The sequence below is a fragment of the Mustela nivalis genome (assembly GCF_964662115.1).
Source record: "Mustela nivalis genome assembly, chromosome: 20".
Taxonomy (NCBI): Eukaryota; Metazoa; Chordata; class Mammalia; order Carnivora; family Mustelidae; genus Mustela; species Mustela nivalis.
This window is the reverse complement of record NC_139039.1, coordinates 38,859,890-38,886,481: the sequence shown is the minus strand read 5'-3', so window position 1 is coordinate 38,886,481 and position 26,592 is coordinate 38,859,890. Positions and strand designations below refer to the sequence as shown.

The 26,592-nt window shown below is 42.0% G+C and overlaps 1 protein-coding gene across 2 annotated transcripts in view; it reads right to left on the bottom strand.

Moving 5' to 3' along the window:
- Positions 1–26,592, bottom strand: part of CSMD1 (CUB and Sushi multiple domains 1) — a 1,903,837-nt gene that overhangs the window by 291,577 nt on the left and 1,585,668 nt on the right. For both annotated transcript variants that reach the window (XM_082715632.1, XM_082715633.1), the window contains exons 24-25: positions 9,155–9,346; positions 8,549–8,675 (exon numbers count right to left, since the gene is read on the bottom strand). In XM_082715632.1, the coding sequence (XP_082571758.1) occupies positions 8,549–8,675; positions 9,155–9,346 (319 nt within the window). The remainder of the gene's footprint in view (positions 1–8,548; positions 8,676–9,154; positions 9,347–26,592) is intronic.

Below are 26,592 nucleotides of genomic sequence, written 5' to 3'. Positions count from 1 at the left end.
TCTATATATCTATATAGATCTGGTTAATGATAAAGATTGCATTGTAACATGCAATGAAGAAAGATTGACTTTTTAACAAATGGCCAATTTAATTTCACCAATGACTACAGCAACAATAATAAAATACTTGAATATTTTTCATACATACATGAAAATCAATTCAAGTTGGAACAGAGACATAATGTGGAAAGTAAAATAAATCTGCAAGAAAACCTCAGATAATATTTTTATAATTTTGGAGATGCAGAATTTCTTAATCTGGACTCCCAAATACTAACAGCTCCAAAAAGCATCTGACATAACACAATTTAAATATATGTAAGAAACCCACTAATTATAAAAGAAAAATGAATAAAAAATAAAATTGAGTCATGGAAATTAAGAACCTGTGTTTATCAGAAGACATTATGATACCAAAAGACTGACCATAGAGTATAAAGGTAAGTGTTAAACCTATACTTAGCCTACAATGCATTCAGGACATATAAAAACTATACACACATCAATAAGTAAAAGAGGCAATCTGATCCAGGAAAATAAAAAGGGCAAAAGACTTCAACTGGCAATTCATAAAAGATGATAGTCCAAGGGCCAATCAGAGAATGCAAATTAAGACTTGATCAGAAAGATGCAAATTAAAACTACACACCCACCAGAATGACTAAAATGAAAAAGATAAGTCAATGCCACGGGTGGTTGGAAGGTGGAGAGCCTGGAAACCTCACGTGTCTGGAATGGGGGTAGGTAGGACCACTCCGGAAGGTCATTCGGTGGAATCTACCAAGGGCTGAGCACAGAACTCACCATTACTTAGACATTCTAGCCCCAGGTATGATCCAAAAGAAAAACATGCGTGCACTCACTGAATAGTACATGAAAGCATAGACAACATGACAGCCCAAACCAGACAAAACAAGCCACACGTCCATCAACACCAAGGATGAATAAGTAAGTGATGGTGTATTCATGTGATGGCGTAATCAAGCTCTGTCAGTGGGAGCGAAGTTTGCAGAAATGAAGATACCATACCAATCCCACTGCATAATTCTATTTTATACAACGTCCAAATTAGGCCAGACCATCTGAAGGCCATAGTGATCATCCTTGAGGATGAATGATTCACATGGAGCTCAAAGGGCACATGCTGTGTCTTGGCGAGTCTATTTCTCTATCTGGTTGCTGGTTACACAAGGTGCTATTGTGTGGACAAGCCATACACTGGTAGTTTGTGTCCTTCTAGGCATATGTGTTGATGAGAAGCTTCTACAGACAACCAACCAACCAGGCACCTTGGTGCTGTGATATTCGGCAATTTGGAAAATGTCTGATGACTTCAACAATAAATACAATATAACAAAATTTAAATACAAATAAATTCACAGTCATTTAAAATAAAAGAAATACTAAAGGTCAATATGCCAGACACTACACCACTAGGCAGGGAACATTTAAAAATCAAATAAAATATAGTATCATCCCAAAAGAACTCATACTTATTTCAGACACAGGTCCATGAGAAAACAAAAAAGCCATACATACTGCAATGCACTGAATCACAACTGTCCACAGTTACAAATAAAGCTTTCGGTCAGCATAGAGGGACATGTGTTCAACTGTGTCTCAAGATGTCTCTGAGGGGTCTTGTCAGGCAGAGAGAAGGAAGGAAATTCAAGGAAAGACAGAGGGACAGAAATGAAGAAGTGAATAAATACCTAAATACATCAAAACTGTCAAAAAATAAAATCTGCAAATACATACAACAAATAAAATGTTGTAGAGACTTTTTTTTTTTTTTTTTGCCTGACACATTGACAAAGATTAAAAGACTTTGCTGGGTTTCGGTGAAAATGTGGAGACTTCCTTTCGATACACTGTTGGAGGTGATATCTACTCTTTTTATTTTATTTCTTTTTATTTGTTTGAAAAACAATTTTGTAATGGCCATCAAAACTTAGATGAGCACACACACTTCATGGCGGATTACAGGGGAAACTCTACAATAACCCAATAATCCAACAGGGTGTGGTTTAAACAAAAGCTGGCACATCCAGCCAACGCAATGTCATGCAGTGACATGAGAGAATACGTTGGAATCTAGGAAGGACCTAAAACTCTACCTACATTTATTATCCCAAAAAATGCTCAGAATACTATGTGACACAATACTATTTTTGTAAAAATAATTTAATAAATAGATAAATGAATAGAATTTTATATATTCATTTTTGCATACAGAAACTATAGAAATACAGATAAAATTTCCAACTGTAGTTATTTCACACCTAGGATGACAGAAAACTGTTTTTCAGGCTTCTTATTTTTCTGTAACACTTTTCTAATAGTTCAAAAATAAGGGAAAAACACATACTTTGAATAGTATGTCAATGGACTTTAATTTATTCTGCATATACTAAGCTGAAAAAATAATTTTTTAAGTGGACAGGTGAAATGATCAGTTTTGTATCATAGAAAGATTTGTAATAATATATGTAAAAATGTTTCCACCGTTTGAGCCAGCAAAAACTTCTGTGGTTGTTGTTTCTAAGGTATTAATTACAAATAAAAGCAAAGGTTTACTTGTAATACTATTTGGTGTATGATTATATACAATATTGAAAATTAGAAATAATATAAATAACCAACGAGAGACAATATTTAACAATTATAGAATATGCTTAGTTACATGTAAGATATGTGTCCATGTGTCAACAATTATGTATGTTATAGGGATAACGGAAGACTTTTTTTATTTACAATTTTCAAAATGTCTTTGTATGTCTTCATTTTTCAGCCATAATAAACTAATATTGTTAATAAAGAAAATGAAAATGTTCCCTAGAATGAGAACAGTGGACTAGAGAAAGCCTTTGCAAGATGGTCAGTTAACAGGCCCCATGCATTACAAGGGTCTGGACAAGGGGAGTAGTGGCAATTGTGGGTCGGTAAGTGCTATCTGGGAGCTTCAGTCATGGAACTAAGGAGATGTGAGGGTCACATGAGTGTGGGTGGGAGAGAAGCTTGTGATACGAAGAGTTTTGTCTTCCATCCTTGGATACAGGGTTATGACGTTAGCACAGACTACACGTCTGAAGGAAGGTTGCTATAGGACAGAAATGCTGAGTGCAGAGAAGAAACTAGGTTATTTTTGGATGGGGTAAAAAGAGCGAAAGCTCTGTGGAAGAGCTGACATTGTAACGGGGTCCTACTAGATGGGAAGAAAGTGGGATGAGGCGACAAGGAATGACGGGGAGTGCGGAGGTCAGAGACAGAGCCGGCGCGGCACAGCTGGGGTGCGGGACTGACACACACAGGAGTAGTGAGAGAGAAGTTTGTAAAGGCACAGTAAGCCAAATCAAAGAGGATATTACCGCTCCTGTTAAGGAGCTTATGTGAGCTGATCATGGGACGGGGGGCGTTTGAGAGATTGGGGAGAGTTAGCCATGGTTTTGGAAAGGTCAGCTGGGAGGAGATTACAATGAGAAAGGTAATGGCATGTTAAGTGAGGAACTGGAAGTGGCAGACAAGAAAGGAGGATAAACAAATGGAGAGATGACAAGGCTTGACCTATATGCAGCTGCTATTTTCTCAGTGCTGATTATGAAGACATTTAGTGTAATTACCAGAAGAATGCTGTGGGACATCTACTGACATCTTGGATTTTCTATTTGGGGAAATAATGAGGCCAAGGAAGGAGAAATAAGGAAGAGCAGAAGATCATATTGAAAATCAGAATCCCCAGCCAGCGGGAGGAAGGTGGATATGAAGAGAAATCGGAAATACAGAAGCAGGAATTGTAACAGCAGGAATGACAGTAGTAAAGGCAGATGTTGAGGTGTCTAGAGTCTATCGGTGGGGAGTCCTCACTTCTGAAGCAGTGGGAAAACCAGTGTTTCCACTGTCAACTCCTCCAAAATTCCATCTACGTTCAACTCGAATTTGAAGTGGGACCACTTTTCTTGTTTTTTTTTTTCCCCCATACCTTCTTCTTTTTTTGGCCAATGCCCTTATTCATGATCTATTGATGTAAAATGTCAAGTGGATTTCTCATGGGAGACGGGGTTGCAACACAGCATGCATTGCTGTCTGTGCATGACCTGAAGAGCAGATGCTCGGTGCCTGACTCCCCAGGGACTCTGACGGAAGACCTGGTCAGCCAGTGATCGTGATGTGCCTCTGTGATTTGTGTAGTGATACGGGAACAAAGAGGAAAAAGAGAAGTCTGTCCTTTACACAATTCTTCCAGTCAGTCCAAACATTTCTACTGGAATTTCAATTGTGTTGTTAAAGTTAATTAAATAATTAATCATTTAATTAATAATTAAATGGTGTTAATTAAATAATCACATCTGAAATTGGGTGTGTCAGGATCCTGCAAAAGGAGGAGTGCCTGCAGCTCTCCCGCCTCTAACTTTCTGTCTCCTGAGTAGCTGGGGAGGCGCACTGACTCAATGGCTGTCCCCACGGCCCCGCACTAAGGACTGGAAGACAGCCCAAGACATGGGAGTCTTGGTAGTGTGACCGTTCTCTTCCCTTTTGCTGGATGAAATTCTCTTGGCTGGTTATTTCCTCACATTATCTCCAAAAGTTAGGTTTAGCTTTTGGTGTTCTAAATAAGAAAGAAGAAATTTCAGACGTTTTGTTTCTGGCCTCATATGCTTAACTGCTATCATCAAAAGGCTTCCAACTTGGGTTTCTAGCCTGTTTGCTAAGCAAAGCGCAACACTGAGATTGGACATAAATGTCTAATAAATAGAGGCTATTGGCTGGCCATTTTCCTCTTGACTCTATTTCTCATGGAGAGCTTAAAGTCTGGTCAAAAATAAATTAAAATATCCCCAGATTTCAAAGCTAGATCTCACTGTACTCTTTCCACCGCCCAACACAACCAGGAAACAACTCTAAGACACACCAAGGTAAGATGAGGACCACCATCCCTCATTTCACTTTCTGTAAGTCTGCACAGGGACAGTTGTGACAAACTTGATAAAATTTTGATGTACGTCTGATGTTTCTAATAGTGCATGAGCTTTTCTAAAAGAATTCCCCTCAACTATACCTCTAAATGCAATTTCCTGTGAATGATTAGGAACAGAAATACTTTCAAAGTGAGTTTTCCAGACAATTACACTTGCAGAAAACCAATTAAAACCAAGGAACAATATACACATGTGATTATGTAAAATGTGGCCTCCGCTGTTGCTTGCTGAAGACGTTTATAGCACTGTTACCTTTATTATATAAATTATAGCTGTGCTCCGCAATGAAATACAGGAAGTCTCTTAGAGAAATGTTTACATATAACACTAAATGTGGCTAAATTTACTACAATGTCTTGTGATTAGACTTTTAATTAAATTTGGCTCAGGTAACTGCTTTATCGAATATATGTTAAAATTACAAACCTCTCCCAGACCCAAGTGCCCTATAACAACAACTATTTAGGGTTCTTCTATTACCTTGAACAAAAAGTTATAGCAATATGCAATCAGAAATTGCTCTGGGCTCCAGTGGAATCAGAATAGGCCCAGCGAGAATTGGCCCCGAGGTGTATAGAAACCATCCCTTTTATAATTTCTGGGGTCCTGCTGCTTACTCGTTCTTTGAGAGTGAAAAACACTTACATTGAAAAAATCATAGTCTGAATGCATAATAATGAATTCCATTTATATTAAGAATTTTCTAATACTTAAATTAATCCCTGGGCTCATGTTTCTATAACTGGTGTTTTCTTCATTATCAAGTAAATGGTGTAGTTAATATTGGCTATGTTACCACTAGAAAAACGAAGACTTCGTGACGAGCCAACCAATATCAAAGCTAAGACCAGACCCTATTTTTCTGAGTATTATTGGTACTATGTTAAGTCTACCATTGAACCTCATGTACTTCTAGGTGGTTTTTTTTTAAGTACCACACTAACAATAATACATATTTTCTTAATGAAGGCAATTACCAAAAACATTTCAAGACAAAGTTGAGTAAATTAACTACAAATACTGATGCTTCTTTCTTCACTCCCTACTTAGGAAGGGCTTCGTGGCTTAAATCAGAAAGATCTGTTTACAAACGTGGCAAGACTAGTTATCATATGAGAAAGACAGGGAAGAGACCTATGACATTCCCAGAACAGACTGAGTATCCAAGGTCTTTTTCTTCCCCCTAGAATACTAATGGTTGCACTTCAAAGCCAGTTCGTGACATGAAAGGTGTACATTTTTTATTACTTCAAGTCATTCTTTATTACTCTCTTTTCTCTTTCCTTATTAAAATGTTAATGAAGTATTAGATTCACCGGCAAAGAATGAATTCTTCCCTTGGGTTGCATTTAGGAGAATAATGCTCACTTTATTTCTCAGGAAACGAGACACAACAGAACTTGTAAAAAGATACAGAAATTTGAAATCCTCCGAAAAGAAAATATATTCTGTTTATGTGAAGTTAACTTGTCAATCCACAGAATTCCTGGAAGTTTTAAAAATAAAAACTAGTGTAGCAGGTTTTATAATACTCAGATCAAGCATTCAGGAATTCAAGGTTAAAAACTAATCTTTAGTTTTATTTAGTTCAATGGAAAAATCACTGCATTGATTTCCATAAAGAATACAATTTTAAATTGTTACTCAAACATACCTTATTTTTGTCCCAATAGATCAATAATTACCTAATTAATCATTTATCTTAATTAAGAGTACAAATTTATTTATCTATTTTTTAAAAGGAATTTATTTACTTATTTACTTTAGTGAGAGAGAGAGAGCGCGTGCGAGGGCTCAGGCTGGGGCAGGGGGAGGGATAAGCAGACTCTTTGCTGAGCACAGGTGCCAAGACCTTCTTAGATGCTCAAAAGACTGAGCTACCCAGGCACCCCAAGGACACAAATTTATTTTTAAATTAGTTATTATAAAATAAGACGTTGTGTTATATACATGACTTGGGTTGCTTCTCTTGTTCCTCTTAACTAATAAGAATCATTTTTCTTCAGGTATGTAACTGGGAATAGCCCGTGCCACGTTAGCTTAGACTGCAAGATGTTCCTGTCGTGACATGAAAGAGAGCAGGTCAGAGGACCAAAGTCACATGAAGGGGACAGAGTGTCGTGGGACACAATACGCATGTCTCCTTGGCTTTCCTTCCATGTCAGTGAACTAAGTTATAAAGTCGCAGTATGGTGGGTGTATGTGTGTTTCATAGACATTGCTAAGGTTGCTAGCGTGACTTTTGTGAATAAGGACAGTAGTTTGTTGATCCATCCATCCATTCACTGCCTCGGGAAGAGGTTGCTGGGTTGGACCTCCCACTTGCTCCCACTGCACGTGTTTGAGGGCGAATTGGCCATTGTGTCTCTCACAGGCAAAATGGCACGTAGGTGGACAGAAAGTATCAGGGACCTGAGGATTAGCACTGTTGGGTTGAGACAGAACTTTTAAACAATAAATTTTGTACAGATATTTCAGAGCAACTACAACAAAAGGGAAAAATTAATGAAGATAGAAAAGCGATTTGACAAGGCACTGCAAAGGACTGTATGCCCTCTTCTAGTTCGTCAAGAACTATAATTAAGAAACAACTTAATCTGAAATTACTCTTTGATTTATGTGCTGTGGTTTTTGCCACAGCCTTCTGACTAGAACATGGAAAATTACTTAAAAAGATTACTTTTTGCTGCTTTATTCATTGGTATAAAACATTTACTGGAGTAACTGAGAGCCATCCATTGAAATACAACTTTCTTTAGAAATGTTTGCACAATTTCCTGTGCTTTTTAAATGATTTTCCTTTACACGTGCGACTTTAGATTGAAATGCTTTCTTGGTCCCCCTGCAACCTCCTTACTGTGTCACACATGCCGTCTATCCCCACCCCCGTATGCACGCCCCTTTCTGGTGCGTTTGTTTTTCTTTCCAGTAGGGGATGGAGTATATGTCTTCGAACATTATCTGTCCTGCTGATGAGGTTTGTTTGATTTTTGGTTTTGGGGGGTTTGTTTTTTTAGTTTTGTTTTTGTTTTTGGAAAATGGCACATTAGTAAATGAATGCAAGCCCAGGCTTGAAAATTCTGTCATCTTTTGCTGCCAACAACCTTCCACTATGAATAGTTTGCTAAAGGAACAGAAGCCTGGTCTGAAGACGCCCAAGCATTCCTGACCGCCCAGCTGAGGTCTGCACACCCGAATGAGGCCGTTCTGGACCCTCCCCCTGACAAGCCTGCCCCGGCCAGCCCTGTGCAGGCAGTACACACAGTCATGGCAGATAAAGAACTGCTTTCTGCAACTACGCTTTGGGGGCCAGTTTGTTATGCAGCAAAAGCTAACTGATACATTTAATTTATTTCTCTCTTTTTTATTATTGGCTTAATAGCAGTTCTTAGAGTAATTCCAAAGGAAATAAATGAGCTAATAAAAAAATTTTTGCATACCTTTGCATGCTTTTCTTGGACTCAGATGTGAAACCCATCATGGATAATAATAGAGGTGCTATTACCTCCACTACAAAATATAGAAGACATTCCCGTGTTCTAAAGTCCTCGAAAGCAAAATAGCACAGGTACCTGATGGTCTTCCCTGGGTCTGCCTCTATGATCCAGGTGCAGTGGAGGTTGTTGTCATAGGGGGCCGGGTAGCCGGGAGACAGGATCCGCCCAGAGGTGGCCGCGTGGATCTGGCCACCACACTCGGCTGTAAGAGATGCAGACCCTTGAGAAGACTTACTCCAGGCCCCACAGGCTTCACTTTAGCTATTTTAAAATCGAAACCCCAAACCCTCACATCCACATTATACACCTAGCCCCCCCGCAAAAAAAAAAAAAAAAAAATCAGACTCGTGTGTCTCCATCATCCTTTTCCTGTCCTTGTTCCCCAGCACTGTCCTGAGGGGAGGACACGGCCCTGTCTGCAATTCAAGTTGAGACTATAAAACAATGAAACACTCACGTTATAATTCTCATAGTTCCGTGCATACAGTCGCAGTAAAATAGGACCAGGAAATCTTTCTTTCATACATAAAGAAAAAGCCAGAAAAAAAACCATGTACATCTTGGAAGAAAGATCCTGAGCTGGAGAGGGCGCAGAAGCATCCTGCCCTCTTCCAAAGCACCCGGAGCTCCTGCCCTTAGGTGTGCATGTGTGTCCTGTTGCAAGCCGGCCGCCCAACTCACCGACGCAGGAAGGCAGCGGTTTGTCCCACACTCTGCGGTCACCACTGAGGCAGGTCAGCGTGTCGCTGCCGTGCATGGCGTAGCCCGGGTTACAGCTGTACAGAACCACAGTGTCAGTAAAGTGGCCTTCGTCTCGGATCCTATAGCCATAGTTAGGGACTCCTGGATCCTCACACTTTACTAGGTCAAAACCTATGAGAAAGGAGGGGAGAGACTGAGTGGAAGTAACTGTAGTAAGAAACCAGTGAAGACAAAATAGAGGAGGTCGTCGAGTGCCCCTCGAAGCGTGGGAAGAAGAAGGTTGTGAATTCAAAAAGGGAAAAGCCGCATGTGGGTCTCGACTGGGTTTTTTGTCTTTGCGAACCACGTGTTGTTTCATGAGCCTGGATCATTCCCTTTGTTCTTATCGACTTGCGTAACGGTGAGAGTCCCGAGCTGTCCTCCACTAACCCACTTCGCCTGCTGGTGTGCTGGGTTCTTCGGTAAGCCTCGGGCGCTTCTCTCACGGAGCTGCGTTTCCTGCCTCTGCAGCCGCTCTCTGGGAAGCCCAAACCGTCCAGAAGGAGGGACCCACCCCGGGCCCCAGGACACACAGCGGAGTCCTTGCCACGAGCACGCGCCCTAGCTTACAGTCACGAGCTACCCACCTTCACACCGACTCCCCTAACTCGCCAAGATCTCGAGGTTCCTAGGAAATAAAAAAGTTGTTCCCGGGGACAGAAGACGGGCGTGTGAGTTTCCACCTGCCACACTCCTACGGCGCACAGGGAAGGGGCCGAGCGGGCAGCTGACGCCATGCGTGATGGAAATCCCAGAAACGACACTACACTGACTTCCTCAGACTTAGCTCTTAAATGCAAAGGAATAGATGACAGAAATGAAGATTTAGCTTCGGCAGAACTCAGAGCTGTATACTGCTTTTATGTGAAGCAATATTTTGAGGCCATCTGTGGAGACAGTCTTACACTAACATTTCTCTCCTCACATCCTGATGCAAATTTTGGCCCTTCTAAAGAGTGGAACTGGAAACCTGATGTACCGTATGGTCTGTTTACATTTATTTCCGCCTAACTTTGACTTCTTCTGTTCTGAAAGAAAGAAAGGAAGAAAGAAAGAAAAGGAAAGAAAAGAGAAAATAAAAGAACGTGATTTTGGGGGGGAAATATGCCTCTCAGATTTGCACTTGGAGATGGCTTCCATGGAGGACAATATAGCTATAAACTTACAATATAATTACACCTTGATATTCTCTGCGTATTCAAGATGGAATTCTGGGACTTTGTATAGGAGAGAGAAAAAGACATGTGGTCATTTGCACTCAGTTGCTAGGACAAGTGTCTTTCCTACAAGTTTCTCTCTATAAAGTGTTAATCTTTACCAACTATGCCTTTACAAAAATTCTGGTCAATTTAAGAAATGCAAATAACTTTAATTCAGGATGCCCAGAAAGAAAGAACACAAGAGTCTACCAATGCCAGTGCAAAACAAAGGGCTATTTTCAATCACCACGGAGGGGAGGCAGGCCTTAGGGGGAAGGGTCTCAGGCTTGTGCAGGTTTTGACTACTCTAGTCTGACCACAGAGTGCCAACACTCCTGGCTGAAGGTAAGACGGTAAGCTGCTGAATTTGTGTCTGACGGACAGCCGTCAGATGTTAAGTGTCACCAAGGGCCTTACCGATGCATTAGCCCGAGCTTCTCTTTCTACAAAAGGAAAAAAGAGAAAAGAAACCTAAATCTTTGTTATTGTCTTATTTAGTTCTTGGGTTCTCAGTGAGGGCATCTGAGCAACGCATCAAGGCAAAGCTGCTGGGGTATGGGGAACTGGGAAGCCCAGCTTGCCCGGCCTGGACCAAAGCCACCGGCGAGGAGGCAAGAGCTTCCACTGGTCACACCTGAGGAGGTCCCCACTCATCTTAGAGGCAACTTCTCAAAATGTTTTACTATTTTGAAGTCACATTAAGTATCTGACATACTTGAAATTGGAACAGTTTCAGTAGACATGCAACTGAAAACAGTCAGAAGACAAACAAAATCCAGGCACACAAATTATAAAGAAGAACCAGGTACCTATCCCAACGGTTCATACCCTTGTGACAGGGTGCTGGGCAAGTTAAGAAAGCTGTATGAGCAAAACAGCCTTAAATTCTAACGCACCGTGCGGGGCTTACCCACGAAGAGCAAGGTCTGTGTGAGACAGCAGGCCCTGAGAGTCAGTGAGGACCTGCTGTCCCCAAAAATCCACACCTCGTGTGGCACAAACTTCTGATTTCTCAAGGAGCACCAGAAATGTGGATTTTTTTTTAAGTTTATAATAATGATCGTTGAACGAATAAATATTCTATAAGTGGAGATGCCTAAAATCCCAAATCAGATTATTAAAATCAGATGTGAATAACACAAAGAACTAGATGATTTTATTGCCTTTTGGTGAAGGCTTTCATGAATGGCAAAAAGTTGGCAAATTCCACCTAATTCTTCTAAACTTAGCTTTGAAACACACACATCTTCTGGGGGCAATTAAGTCCTGGACAAAGAAATGGGCCAGTGTGTCCAAGACTCTTCCATTCTGACAACACGCTGTTTCTGGGTTACGTAGAAGGGTTTTGTTATCAAAGATATTCCCTGATGGAGATGTATATCTATGCTGATAAAGTAATTAGAGGACAAAAGTATTAGAGGGAAAAAAAAAGAAAACAAAGAGTTACCAACAAAAATAACTATCAAACTTTAGTTGGATTGGAGGTTTTAGAGAAATATTTGTTTTATAGCTTTTTCTATCATTTAATGTTGATTTTTTTAAAACCACATTCTGTCATACAGACAAGGTAAGCCAAGTTATCTCTGATAGGATATTCTTTCCAAAATTAGTGGTCTCTCTTTCTTATGATGCCTTCTATTATTTTTTTAAAAGTTTACTAAAGTCTTCAATGGCATCATGACACTTAGTATTTAGAAAAAATTTCTACACTTGATTCCTAAATGCCCAGAGCCTCCAGGCCAACCCAATTTCATTATATGAAATGTATTTCTTGTCTCTATCATAAAGTTGAAAGGTATTTAGATCATCCCATTTTCCAATCTTCCTTTCACTGAAGAGAACTTTGTTCCTGCAAAGCTGCTCACATGATGTAATAATTCATTTCCAGTTATGGATGGAACCATAGACATTTATTCCTGGAGGAAACAGTGAAAGTGCTATTGATTAATATCTTTAAAGAAATATAAAAAGATCAGAAACCCAAAATTTCTCTTCCAGTTTGGTGTGGAACTCTGTCTAATCACAAGCAACAGAGACAGTCCTGCTCTCCTGTTCCTCTCCACACATCAAACGGGATTTATTTTGACTAAGTTTTGCTCACTTTGGGGTGAAGAAGTCCTATCCCTGTCTCCTAAACACATCAATATTGCTTTCTAACATGGTGAAATAAGTTCATTGACGTGTAACAGTGGACGTCTGAAGCACAAAAATAAAACCCCACTGTTAACCTCATGTCTGTTTCAGGAAAGGATTTTCCTGTGGTTTCTCAAAAATATCTCAAAAGACTTTTTAAGATTTATCTTTAGATCCACAAAGATATTCCTCTAATGAAGAGATAGTTCCATTTTAATCTGGATCTAAAACACTTCATAGTAATCAGTCTTAATACTTCTAAAGAGTAATGCCTTTAGAAATAGAGAGAAGATATGCTTTCTTATCTTGAAGCCACCAGCTTGCAGGAAATCAGTGCAGCAAATGCTGTTTCTCTATATTCTTTATGCCACAGAACCTTTAAAAAAGATTAAATCAACTTATTTGTTTCAAAACATTATCTAGTAGGAGTTGCAATTGTATTGAATTTATTTAGCAATTCCATTTCTTTCTGTTTTTCTGTGATTTCTTCTGAAGTCATATAAATAGCAAAGACGCCTTGAACTAAATGTTCCAGTGAAAACAGGCTGTAAACATCAGGCTGATGAAAACGACTACTCCCTATCTTCTGCAGTATTTATCCAGTCTCTGTATTGTTGAAGGATTAAATTCTATATATCTTGAACGTCTAACAAAATATTAGTGTTCTAAGAGCCTTCTACTTAACTCTCAAGTACTTGGTCCAGTTCTTATCTTCCAAACACAGCACTTGTGTGAGACGGGAACCTGCTCTAGATCTAATCCATTTAAGGCCTCCAGGCTGGACCCTGAATCCCACGGTCTTGTCCATCCTCCAGCCTCTGTGTGCACAGCCCTTGAGAAGGTGAACTCGTGGGCAGACGACCTTGGAGAAGACCACTGAGCAAGGAGAGTGCTTGCCGTTTGTGGCTCTCCGGTAGCTTCTCCTATGAACCACTGAAAAACCTTCAAATGTTTATAGAAGCCTGTTATCATATAACTTTACTTGAGACTTATTTCAATTTGAATACTGTATTTTTTGGTAAAATCTCCTTGGTAATATAGAAAAAGTTCTCATATGCAAAAAAACACAAAAGCAAATACACACACCCACACACACACACACACACACACACACTCACAAAGAAGACATGCTTTCACATTTGCATGCGGTAGGAAGAAGTATATTGAATTATGTATATTTTTATTCACTCCTTGATTGGCAGTTTTCTGGAAAGAAGTGTGGTTTGGGATCGGAGCACTGGTTCTGGCTATTGTGACGGACTCGAGACACGTGAAGTTCATCAACAACTCAATTTCCTGAAATGTTTGATCGATTCCTGTTTTTTAAACACAGCTCTCATTATTTAGGATTAAAATTCTAGGTGAAGCATGTGTGCTCGACTTTGAGTTTTAAATTATTACTTATGGAATCATGCATCAACGTCATGTTTTAGCTATAGCTGTTATTGGTTTCAAATTGATTTTTATTATCAGCTTTTTTCTCACTTATTTATTTTCCCAAATATTGTTTTATTATTGCTCTTATTTCATGATTATGGGGAAAGATACTCTGAATTTCCCCAAAATAGCCTTATTCAACAGGATGGTGACACTATCTCAACGGAGTGGTGACCTCCTGAGCTACAGAGTGAAGCATCAAAAAGCCCGTAGAGTCCAGAACAGAAAGCAGTTGACCAAAGTCATCACCTCCTTTTCTGGGGCCACCTTGGTTCTCACGAACTACGTCACTACAACATCATAGAGCAAGGTAATCATAGCTAAAAATTCCAGGAGTCCACCTCGAAATAACTCACAATTGTAAATGTACTGTATACACCGAAAGTAAGTCTTTCAAGTGAAACCTACTCCTGACCTTCCACAGAGCTATGAGGTGGTTCCAGGTGATACTATCCATCCTGGGGAGGCTTCGGGAAGCAATCTCCCTGTTCCCCTCCTCTCACCCGTGTTTAACACTGCGCGCCAACTGTCCTCCCGAGGGTATTTAAAACAGAGTGCTGGGAGCTCTTGGAGGAGAATCAAGGTCAGCAGCTACAGCAGGGCGTGGAGACAGATGGACCGAGGGCATTTTACTCTGAATCAGTTCTTAAAAGCATCCCACCGGTGAACAGTGTTCTAACTCACACACTGTGGTAAGGACTTGTGATCAGCATATTATCTGAAGTTTTAAAACAGAGCTGTGACTTATGAGGCAGGGAATTTGTTAGGTACTATGAGTAGAAGGGCATGGAACAGGTCCCTCTTTTCCACGGTCTACCTACTTCCACAGGTAAGAGAATAAATATTTTGAAAACAGCATGGTACTCGCTACAGCTAAGTTTCCTGGGAAGGCTGAGAGAGGCCCAGGGGGAAGCAGGAAGGCTGGGCACGGCTTTGCAGAAGAGGCTCACTGAGACCATCTAGAAGGACGGTAGGCATTGGCGGTTCTAGAACCAGAGGAGATTTCTCCAGATAACGTCTGCACAATTACATGAGGGGTTCGGAGGAATATGGCTGATCCTGGGGTGCATGGTACTTTCCAATAGTGTGTGCGTCTTACAGATGCTTCATTGAAAGCATCAGGAGAGGGCTGTCCTGCAGCCCTACTGAGTGCAGACTGACTCAGTACCCAGTGGGGGTTGGAGGGAAAAGGTGTCTGCACGAGGATGCGGCACAGATATCTGTAGCATTTCGGGGAAACGATCAGGGCCAGTACGGAATATGGATTGGAGTGAGCGGAAGTCATAGCAGAAAGAATTGGGCCGTGTTTATCTAGCGCTGAGTGTGGGCTTCAGCAGTGGGACACGGGCTGGTGCATGAGGCAAAATCGTGTGTGTGCACGCGTGTGAAGCACGCAAACGTGTCATCGTGCAAGTGGCATCTGGGAGAGGATGGAGGACGGAGGAATGGCTGTACTGGGGGCCACACGAGAGAAGGCGCTGCGCTTGCACGGGGGCCACACGAGAGAAGGCGCTGCGCTTGCACGAGGGCCACACGAGAGAAGGCGCTGCGCTTGCACGGGGGCCACACGAGAGAAGGCGCTGCGCTTGCCCGGGGGCCTGAGGCCGAGGAGAAGCCCCACAGGCCTCAGATGAGCGTCCTCTCACGGTGAGCCCTCGCATGATCCAGGAAAAGAAGAAACTCCTTCATCAGCGACTTGCAGAAATAAATAAACACGCTCTGAACACTTTGGGGGCCATGGCGCGAGGCGACGTCAGGCCTTACAGAGCTCACTGTCTGACGGAGGAATCTGACCCGAGGACGAGTGGGGACAGACTGTCACAAGCACCCCAGCCGTGAAATATGGAAGCGTGGACAGACGTGGGCGCAAGCCCACAAGGACACACCTGCGTTCCCTGCACCGCCGCCCCTGCTTTCTGTGGTTTATCTATTTGCCCCAGTTATTTCTCTGCTCTGTTGTATTCACTTATTTTTCTCCTGGAGATAAACAGAGGAGCACAGAATCCTTTTTTAACACAAACAGGAACCTCTATCCATTTTAATAAGTATGGCCCCGTCACATAGAACTAAGTGTACCGTTATGTGGTTAAGATGAACGCTTGCCTGACATCACTACTCTCGGTTCGGATGATCCGCGTCTTTCCTGTGTTTAAGTGTTAAAAATGTCGATGTTAAACATGATGACTTTAATCGAAACTGTAAACTATGAATATGATTTTCATAAAATGTAATTTTTATTACCACTTCTACTTGATGATAAGGTTAGTAATTTACATACAGTAGCTTAGCCTAGTAATATTTCATTTTATCAAAAAAATATCAAGAGTATAATTTGTAGTATAATTTTTGTGTTTTTTGGCCCAATGTTAGGGGCCATTAAGGTGAAAAAGAAAGATAATTTAGATAATCTTACTGAAGACATATCTAGAAAATCTTACCCTCTAACCCACAACATTAGTTAATTCATGAAATCACGTAGTGAAAATGTACTTGTAAAGTGCTGACTGTACTTTGGAGACCTTGCTAGATGCTGAAAATATAAAATTAGTTGATGTCTGTCCTGGCTCACCAGGAGCTCACAATCTCGACGGGAAGACAACTAATATACAACAGTTAACATCTTACATCTCAATGGGACATCCATCCATTTACTCAGTACAGACTTATTACGCACATAATATACAATACATTGCACATGGCAGCGAATCCTGTTTCAATACACAGGCACAGCCATGCCCTTCAGGGCTCCGAGTCTAACCGGACGCATCACCATTACATCAACACGTGCTTAAGAACAGCAGGGACGCATGCCGGGGGCCACAGGAAGTTCTCCGAGCGGGGTCTTGCGTCCTCCGTCAGGATTTCTGTGAAAACAGGATGCTAGTACAGGGCAACCCATTTATAGGCAGCCACACAGTATGACATATGGCTGCTTCTAAATGAGCCACCTGGACTTTCCAAGGGGACGCAGGTGACGCAAGGAACACGCCATGCTTGATGCTGGATGGTTCCGCCAGGTTTGCGACTGAACAAACACACACACAAGTACATATACACATCGATACAAAGCAATGTCCAGAAATACAATGAAGTGACTTCAGCCAACAATCTATCACATTAGCTACATAAGATGTAATTCGATTCTTTTTCAACTCTATTTCCAGATAGAGTGATAGCTTTTGTGTTTTGTCTACACAGAATAGTTTAAGGAGTAACTTCTCTCTAGAAAAGACTGCTTTCTGGGGTGAGAGAAGTCCAAAGTAAATAAATAAAACACATAAAACTCAGAGTGTTTTTATTTTTAACTCCGACATTCACTAATTGCTTAAAATACCTTGACTATTCCAAGAATCTGATTACTGTTGATTTCTTTAAAATTGAGCGACAGTTTGCAAGCCTGAAGAATCTTCAGGTCCATGTATAAGGTTCAGAAGAACTGGAAACTAGCAATTTCTACTTAATTTAATATCAAAACAGGGAAGAAACTAAAGCCAGATTGAACACAGATTCTGTTAGTTTGTGAAAATAATCATCAATAAAAGCCAATAGACAAAGTGGCAAGTCAAAGACATCTACTAATATGTTTATCACAAATACCACAATTAAAATACACATTGATCCACTGCTATATAATTACACATTTTTAAAGACCAAGACATACTTTCAGCAAAGTTTTCTTTTAAGAAACTAGAGCATTCCTATAAAATTGAACTGTACAATTATTATTTATTTTATTTTATTTTTTTCTGTGTTCCAGAATTCATTGTTTATGCACCACACGCAGTGCTCCGTACAATCCGTACCCTCCATAATACCCCCACCAGGCTCACCCACCCCCCACCCCTCCCCTCCAGAACCCTCAGTTTGTCAGAGTGCACAGTCTCTCATGGTTCCTCTCCCCCGACTTCCCCCAGTTCACTTTTCCTTGCCTTCTCCTAGTGTCCTCCAGTTTTTAGTGTTAGAAAATTACCACATTTTTTGCTTTATTACTTATGAAAATCTTGATCCATGAAATGAAATTGGTAGAAAAATGGGAAAAGTGACATTAGGAACACATCACTGAGTTATCTTGAAAACCACCATTTTTTAGTAGTATGTACTTATCGGCACATCATCTTAATCCCCATTGTCTAAAACTCAATGTTTACATTTGCATGCATTTATTTTTATATGGGAATTGACATTTAATCAACACATTTAATTCTTTTTTTTACTTTAGTACACAACTACAGACTGTGGCTGATTCCTTGTTTTCAGCCACAGACCTTAGGACCTTCTTCTTTCTTAGGAACTGAATAAAGAGACAGGAATCTTCCATAAAGGCAATGGGGAATATGAAGCTAGTTAGTTACTAGCTTAACGTCAAGCTAGTTACTAGTCAATAGATTAACTAGTACTATTAGTAACTAGATCTGCTAGTTACTAATTAGCAGAGCACACACTGGGCCATGCAGTACATTAGGCAGATCTGCCCATGCCACAGCTTTCATCCTGAAAATAATCCTACAAAATAACCCTACACAACGGTTAATTGTAGGACCCCGAGTCAGGCAGACTGCGGAGTTTTGTCACAGCCGAAACCCATGCAGGTGCCCTGGAGAAAGTCCGTTTCCTGTCAGGAGCAGACGCAGGGTTAAGCGGCGATTCCCTTCGGCACGGCCCCTTCCTACCCGCTCCCTGACAGCTTCTCCCGGGGTGGCAATGCCCAGCCTGGCTCCTTCTGCTCGCCTTTCCGGGAAAGGGGACTATCCCAGACACATCCTGACGAACTGCACAGGACACAGCTCGGTCTCTTCTCACTGGCTGTGGGAGAGTCCCTGGATTGGGCCCCCCAAAAATTTGATAAAGAATGAAAATTTCCAAAATGAAACTCATTTTGCCAAGGCCTATGGGGATTTCATTCTTCTTTGCTCATAAAATAACTAAACTTTCCCCTTTCCCTAGAAAAGTTTTCCACGTCGGGTCAAGAAACATGCCAAATACACACACAACCACACTCCCCGCCAAGGGGCAGCTCTGCGGTCAGCCTGCGACTCGAATGCTGGTTCCAGGAACACGGCTCTCGGCTCTCCTCGGTCGGCGCATCTCATTCTTGTCAAAGAGAAGAACAGTGTGTGAGGACGGCCGAGGCACCCACGGACAATGTCTGAAGACCCCGACCAGAAGCAGAATGACTGCCAAATGGAAGGTCCCCACCGAAAGGCTCCCCCGCTGGGAACAGCTGACGACATGGCAGTGGCCCGGGGCACGGGGACGCCCTGGAGGAGGGACATTGTGAAAGACGCCGGCCTGACCGCAGCTCCCAAGCCCTCTCCTTCATCGGCTCCCTTCCACTTCCCAGCGCTGACCAACACGAATGCGTCCTTCTTCCTGTCCCCATATTGCAGAGATTTTATAAGAAAAAGTAAGAGAAAATACACTGAGCTCTTCCCAAGGAAACTCTGTGCACACATAAGGGCTCACCAACAGTACTCGGGTTCACTGCTGCTGCTACGACGCGGGTGTCGTAGCTTGCATTGTCCTACAGCAGGTAAATCGGAAGTGATTGTCAAACCGATGGCAGAACGCACCACCTCAGGTGATGTCGCACGCCATCATTCCCCAGAAGAGACCGCCGCCGCGGGACCACGGCCGGCGCCGCGCGTCCGGACCGAGGGGCACCGTCCCTCACGCTCCAGCTCCCGTTCCTGCAGACCTTCTGCACGAGTGGCAGCGGTCGCCACCCATCGGCCTAACTGTGACTTGTAAGCAGCAGCCTGCCCTCACCCAGCTGGCTTCGGAGACAGGAGTAGAAGGAGTCAGGGACTCAAGAACCTTGGGGCGCGATCTCATCCTGCCGCACTGAGATACGCTCGCTCCCTGGGAGCTGTGACACACGGCGTGTGAATTCTCACGTCCGATAAACATGGCCCAGGTTTGGTTGCAAAACCCGAATGCCAAGCAAAATGAAATAGGGAGCCGAAATTCTGCGAAGCCAATGAAGCCCAGGAATTCCCCCTCTCTCCGGATGGGCACCACTTCCATATCACCAGCTCGAGTCAAAGACACCCACAGCCCAGCACCGTGAGATGATCTGACTCCCTTCTGACGGTTGCTCCTGAAACCATGTGCCCAGGCGCTGGGAAGCCTCCGCGGCATGCTCCCTCACAAGCACCCCTCTTCCTTTCTGACTTTCCGTGCTGGCCCACGCCTCCCTCACTCCCACCAAGGATGCTGCCGGGTCTACTAGGGGATTTCCTGGCCGCATCATCCTTGAGACACAGGAGAAAAGCACGGTCACAGTCTTGTCACAATCCTGTCACCTACTCTTGCCTCCGGCATCCAGGCTCCCTGCCCAGCTGGGCCTCCGCATCACTCATGTCTTCCAGGTCACAGCTGCGCTGGAAGACCACGCCCAGCCCATTCCTGCTTCCCCATCCCCAGCTCTCCCTCCTGTGTCCTCTGTCCTTCCTGGAGTTCTCGTGAGCGCCACCACAAAATACGTGACAGCTGGTGGCTGCGCGTTTTTTACTCTTCAATGTTTTCCCATGGATAGAGTATATCACCCCACTAAAAACGTGCTCCTTTGAGGAGAGGGTTAAACTAGTGAATACTGTTTGTTTCATCATCTGAGGAAGTTGGGCAGTTAAAGCAGAAACCCCGAAATGTATCCATGCCACTATGTTTCGTTGGTGCTTATATGAATGCCAACTTGTTAGTAAGTGCTTTTAATTCAAATAAATGAACAAGATTCTGAAGATTTCTGAAGATTTTAAAATCATGAAAGTAAATACATGACTTTTAAGCTTTCATATGTTCTAATGTTCCCAAAATTTTGGAAATTTAAAAGCAATGTTTAGCCAGAAATATCCAATTAGTGAAAATTCAGAATGGCTACACTGTTATTTAACCAACTTTGGATGTTATAGTTTCATATTCCTCCATAAATGGATTTTCCAAAGAGGTAATCCCAACAGTTCTCATCACATACTGTTGTGTAATAATATATCTATATAATGAAATGGGTATTTCATAGAATGATTTCCATGAAATTATTACTATATGAAATTCAATACAGAAACCTTTAGCATTAGGAACATAAGATGTTCTTAGTTTGGTCACAGTGAATTTAGTTTGATGATGACAACAGAAATTTCAAGCATCTTTCATAGTCTGAAAACCGCATTAACAGATTCTGTGTAGAAGCAGAAAAACTTCCTACATTTCCTGATGAATGATGTGTTCATTTGTATTTTGTATTAGAACCAATCTGTTCCTTTATGTCTGGGAATTTGTCTTTTACATTAAAAAAATCAGTTAAATGTTTAAACATTCACATAAATAAATAAATAATATGCAAGAACCAGCAACTTTTCAGCATTTCCTTCAACTATTGTGCAGGAGGACAGATGAGTAACTCTCCCAAGAGTCCCACTTCTTACAGATCTTATTTGTACAGACATGCATTAACTACCTTTAGAAGTTTCCAGAAGAGACAGCCCATTCCATGTGCAGATACACTACCACTGGAATTTTATGATTTGGCTCTTCAAGTAATGTTCCACTGATCGAGATGGATAATGACTCAGATTTCAATAAATTCACCAAAGCTGTAGGGAATCCTCTGGACACCTGACTCCTGGTGCAGTTGTCTTATAGTGAGACCTCATGACTGCAGCCAACAGCTGTGGGGCCAGGGGACCCATCAGCTCCCGACCAAGCCTACCACACCTGACCCCAAAACCCACACTCTACCATGCAGGCAGCATCCCTGTTCAATCCACTTTCTATTTGGCAAAGGAAATAGGTCTCTAATTAACATCATGGTAAAAACTTGCCTTAAAAAATCCTGGGGTTTCCAAATAAGTGCCCGTTTTTATTGTAGATCTTAACAGTATGGACTCCTGCCTCACCAGCCTTTAGCCACAGTCCACACTTTTTACCTCATTTACAATCCTACTCATCAGAGTCCTATAAATGATGAGGTTTTTAAAAATCTGTTGTTGACATCTTTGCCTCCATCACCTTTTCTTATTGGCATTACCTCAGAATGAGATGACACAACATCCAGTGGGAAAATACTAACTTCATTCACATTGTTCAATCTATGCCACATATTGAAGCAAGATTAAAAACATAACACCAAGCACCGAGGGGTGTCAACACCCTGTTACTGAAAAATGACATCTACTTGCCCTCCACTTCAAATCTACCATCCCCGTCTTCCCAAGTCAATAAATAACAGTTCCAGAGCCCAGCAGCACTGGGGTCACCTCCGGCTTCTCTTTTCTCATCCCCACATACAAGACTTCACTTACCTCATTGTTTTAGGGAGTCAAAGGTAAACTTTGTTGAAACCATCACAAGAAAAATTTCATATCCCTTTCAACAGTAAAAATATCTTCTGATTGCTTCCAGCATCAGAACCACGGGTGTCCAAAAACAATGACTTATTTACAGAAGAGTGTGTGCAGCGATGACAGATCACAGCTGACAGGTGCCACAGCGAGGAGCCTCACTGCGCGTCCCCAGAGACACAGGCAGCTGGACCCCTTCAGCTCGAATTTCACAATTAAGTTAAAACACTGGACCACATATGTCCATGCTTGCATTTGCTACTGAATGGTGTTCAGAGGATCATTCCGGAGCCTTTGTCAATTTGGAGCTGAAACTTCACATTTTTTTTCACCTCCTTGTCTAATCGCTTCATGCTGGAATTTAACAGATGGGCTAATGCTCATATCACTGTTTTCTGAAATGTTTACTTAGTTAAAAGAATGAAAAGAAAGAGACTCATCTGATGTTCTTGTAGACATCAAAAGAGCCTTTGAATGTCCTTCTGTCAAAATTCATACCGTGGAGAAAAAAATAAAAATTTTGAGTCTGAATAGATTTCATGGCCTTTTTCTTTTTATAGCATTATTACAAATGCCATAACACATGCAAGAAAAATCAAAATCAGACATAAACTGACCTGTGATTTATTACCCAGCATTGCCTCTCTGACAAGGCATGAAAGTCTCAGGGATTCTTATCTTCCCACAAATGACCTTTTGTGAAAACACTGTATCTATGCCTTTGACTAATATAATAATTATTACTTTTTATTTCCCCTAAAGGAGAATGGGGAAAACAATTCTGCCATCACCCTTCTCGTAAAATGTGAGATTTGATAGCATTTGGTGATATCATCTGTCAGCCTCCCTTTAATGCCCTCTCAAGTCATATGCTTTTAGTTTAATCCTTATAATTAAATTATTTATGTCACCCTTCTCAGGTTCCTTTGTCTTTCTCAACGTACTGGTGACCCGAAATACATCCATCTTTGCCAAAAGATGAAAATAAATAACAGCGTGTGTCGACTAGCAAACCATCACAAAATAGAAGGAATAATTAATTCTAAAACAAACAAAAGAAATTCACCACACTAAACCTCCGGGAAAATCACGTACAGCCACGTAGACACTAGCATGGCCCAACGTGCACGTGGTATCTTCTGTAGGATGGGGGGACCATGAGCTGGGTCACCAGGTAGGCCTCCACTCCTAACTACACAACTCTCATGTTACCGCAGAAGAGAACCACGTCATGGTCCCACTGGAATTTTTCTTAATTGTTTTATAAAGATTTCATTTATTTATTTGAGAGAGTGAGAGACAGATGACAGGAAAGAAGGTCAGAGGAGAAGCAGATCCCCCGTAGAACTGGGAGCCTGACACGCTACTCGATCCCCGGACTCCGGGATCACGAACTGAGCTGAAGGCAGTGGTGCAACCAACTGAGCCCCCCAGGGGCCCCTTCACTGGAATTTTTAAAATTGTAGAAAATATTTATATTTTAGTTTTTGTGATGCTATACATGTTAGTAAGGTAGCGGGATGATAAACATGGGATTAGAAGTCAAGGGACAGGGGCGCCTGGGTGGGTCACTTGGTTAAGCATCTGCCTTTGGCTCAGGTCATGATCCCAGGATCCTGGGATCCCCTGCTCAGCAGGGACCCTGATTCTCCTTCTGCTGCTCCCCCTGCTTGTGCTTGTGAGCTCTCTCTCTGTCAAATAAATAAGTAAAATCTTAAAAAAGAAGAAGAAGGAGAAGGAATCATCAAAGGACAGGGATGTCACAGGCATATCTACCTCTCATTTGTGTCTGACATTGAGTAAGTCAATTAAGCATCACTTTGTGCCAACTTCCTTTTTTAAAATGGTCATAATAAGACTTTGCTCGTTCCTACGTCTGAGAAATGGATGAAGATTTATGTCTGGTTTCAGGACAGCCTCACCTTGCGGCAGACTAAGGTGGGAGGTGCTTCTCTTCCAGAGCGCTGGGCTTTGACAAAGACTCATGTCCAAGCCTCTTTCTTAGAGAGGCCATCATGTTTGGCTCCAATATCCTCTTGATGATTTCTTACAGTAAACATTTGTCTTGATTATTATCTAAAAGCGTGCACGTAACAGTAAAACTTTCTGATGCAAACAAAGAAGAATTATGAACTTGGACTGGGGACTGAGGGCATTCCCAGAGCCAGAATGCCTTTCCTCTTTATAAAATGTCCATCTTGTTCTACGAGTACTAGAGAGTTCCTTCCGGGACTCGCTAGCCACCTACCTCTCGACTGTATCTGAATGACGTGGACCCCTTTTGCCATTGTGATATTTCCATTGAAATCTGTTCTGCTTTGAAGAATGCGTCATATACGGTATGTTTCTCTAGGTTTTCTTGTAGAAGCAGAGTGAAAATGCAATCTTCACAATTCTTACTGGAAGGTGTAAGCTTCTAAAAACATGCATGGGTATGTCTTGATATATCGATAGGAAAGGTTTCCAACAAGGCAATCACATAAGCATAGAGCTCTGTGCTTGTCACACCACGGATGTTACAATTTTCCCTCCTTGTAATACTCTCCTTTATATAGTGAAACAAATTGAGTAGGGAATTAAATTTTTCACTGAATATACAGTTTGAAGCTTATTAGAAATTGGCTTTTCTTTTCTCCCATAGCGAGAGCCACTGTGTTACACTTCATAAGAATTCACGGCAACATTGTTTCAATGGTGATCCCCTAATGAAAAATGAACCCAACACAGAAATAATGAAGGGAGAGATGTATGGCTCATTTTCTGGGACTAATACAAACATGCAAGTATGGCACATTTAAACATTTAGTGCTTTCAAACTGGTTTTTCTTAGTCAAGTTGTAGAATAAGTATGTTTTGTGGTTTGGACCCCAGATTGCTCTCTCTGTGCCTTGTCCCCTTCTATGGGCCACACATCTTCTCCTCGTCTTTTGTGGAAATTCTCCTTGACCCAAATCCCTCAACAGGGTCACCTTAGCTCTCATGAAAGATAGACCAAAGTCATGGACAGGTGCATGCTTTGGAGATGTGGGGGCTTGAAAGACAAAAGCCGAAACTATGGCAATGCAGAAAGTGACTTTGCAATGGTCTTGTTTGAAAAATAGATTTATCACTATTAACCCAAACATATTCCTGAAATTTAAAAGTACAAGTAAACAATCATACTTTATGTTTGCACGCACACACACACACATTTTTGAATACAGAATGATCTGAAAAAGGATTTAAAAAGCAACATTCCTAAATAGAAAAATATGAGGGACAGTCTCAAATGGGATGCGGTGACCCCCACAGGATGCTCTCCCCTTCCTGCAGGGCGGGCAGGGTCTGTGGCAGGGGCAAGGGAAAGCTCTCAGCCACCGCACAGCCCCAAATCAGGGAGCCTGTGTTAGTCAAAACGGAGATCTCCTGAGTGTCCCTGACTCACTCAGATGGAAGGCCTGGGTCTCCACGAGGGAGGGCTCTCCTGCCGGCCCTGGGGAGAGGAGGACTTGCCTACTAATAAGTCCCCGCAATAGAAGAGTGACCTTCCTCTAGGGACTTGGCTGCCTGATGTTGACACTTAGCCAAGGGCCAGAGGCAATCCTAGCCCAACCCTCAGGACCCTATGAAGCTACTCTGACATACAGAAATTCCTTTAGAGATTTCCGTTATCTCTACACCCTCAAGATACGTGTTGGCAATGACCCCCCAAGCTTATGATGTACATCTGATAGGTCTCATGTTTCACTAGACAGTCATAAACGACCTTGTTCCAACAAGCTAGCTAGCCCCTCAAGTCCTGGAGACCTTGCTTCCAAACTCCCAAGAGACGTTTGCTCTCACTAACCCCTCCCTGAAAGTGTATGATCAGTATAATCAGTCACCATCACAAGCCCAGGGGAGCAACCCTGTCTGTCCCCAGGGTCCTATCCTTGTGCTTTAATAAAACCACCCTTTTTGCACTGAAGACACCTCAAGAATTCTTTCTTGCCTGCCAGCAGCCGCAGGGCCTGTAGGAGGGACAGGGGCCTCGGGTGAGACTAGGGCCCCGGCCACCTGGATCACTGCCATCAGACCCTGAGAGGCTCCGCTGAGCCAGGCTCCAACTTCCCGCCCCCAGGAACTGTGAGTCATAAAGGTATTTTAGGTCCCCGAAGTTTTTGGTAATTTGTTACACAGCAATAGAAAACTCATACACAAAATGACTGCCTATTATTTTGAAACACCTTTATAAGATTCCTACTAGTTAACTGTGGGGAAAATGAACACTGCTAATTACATTTTTCCAGCAGTT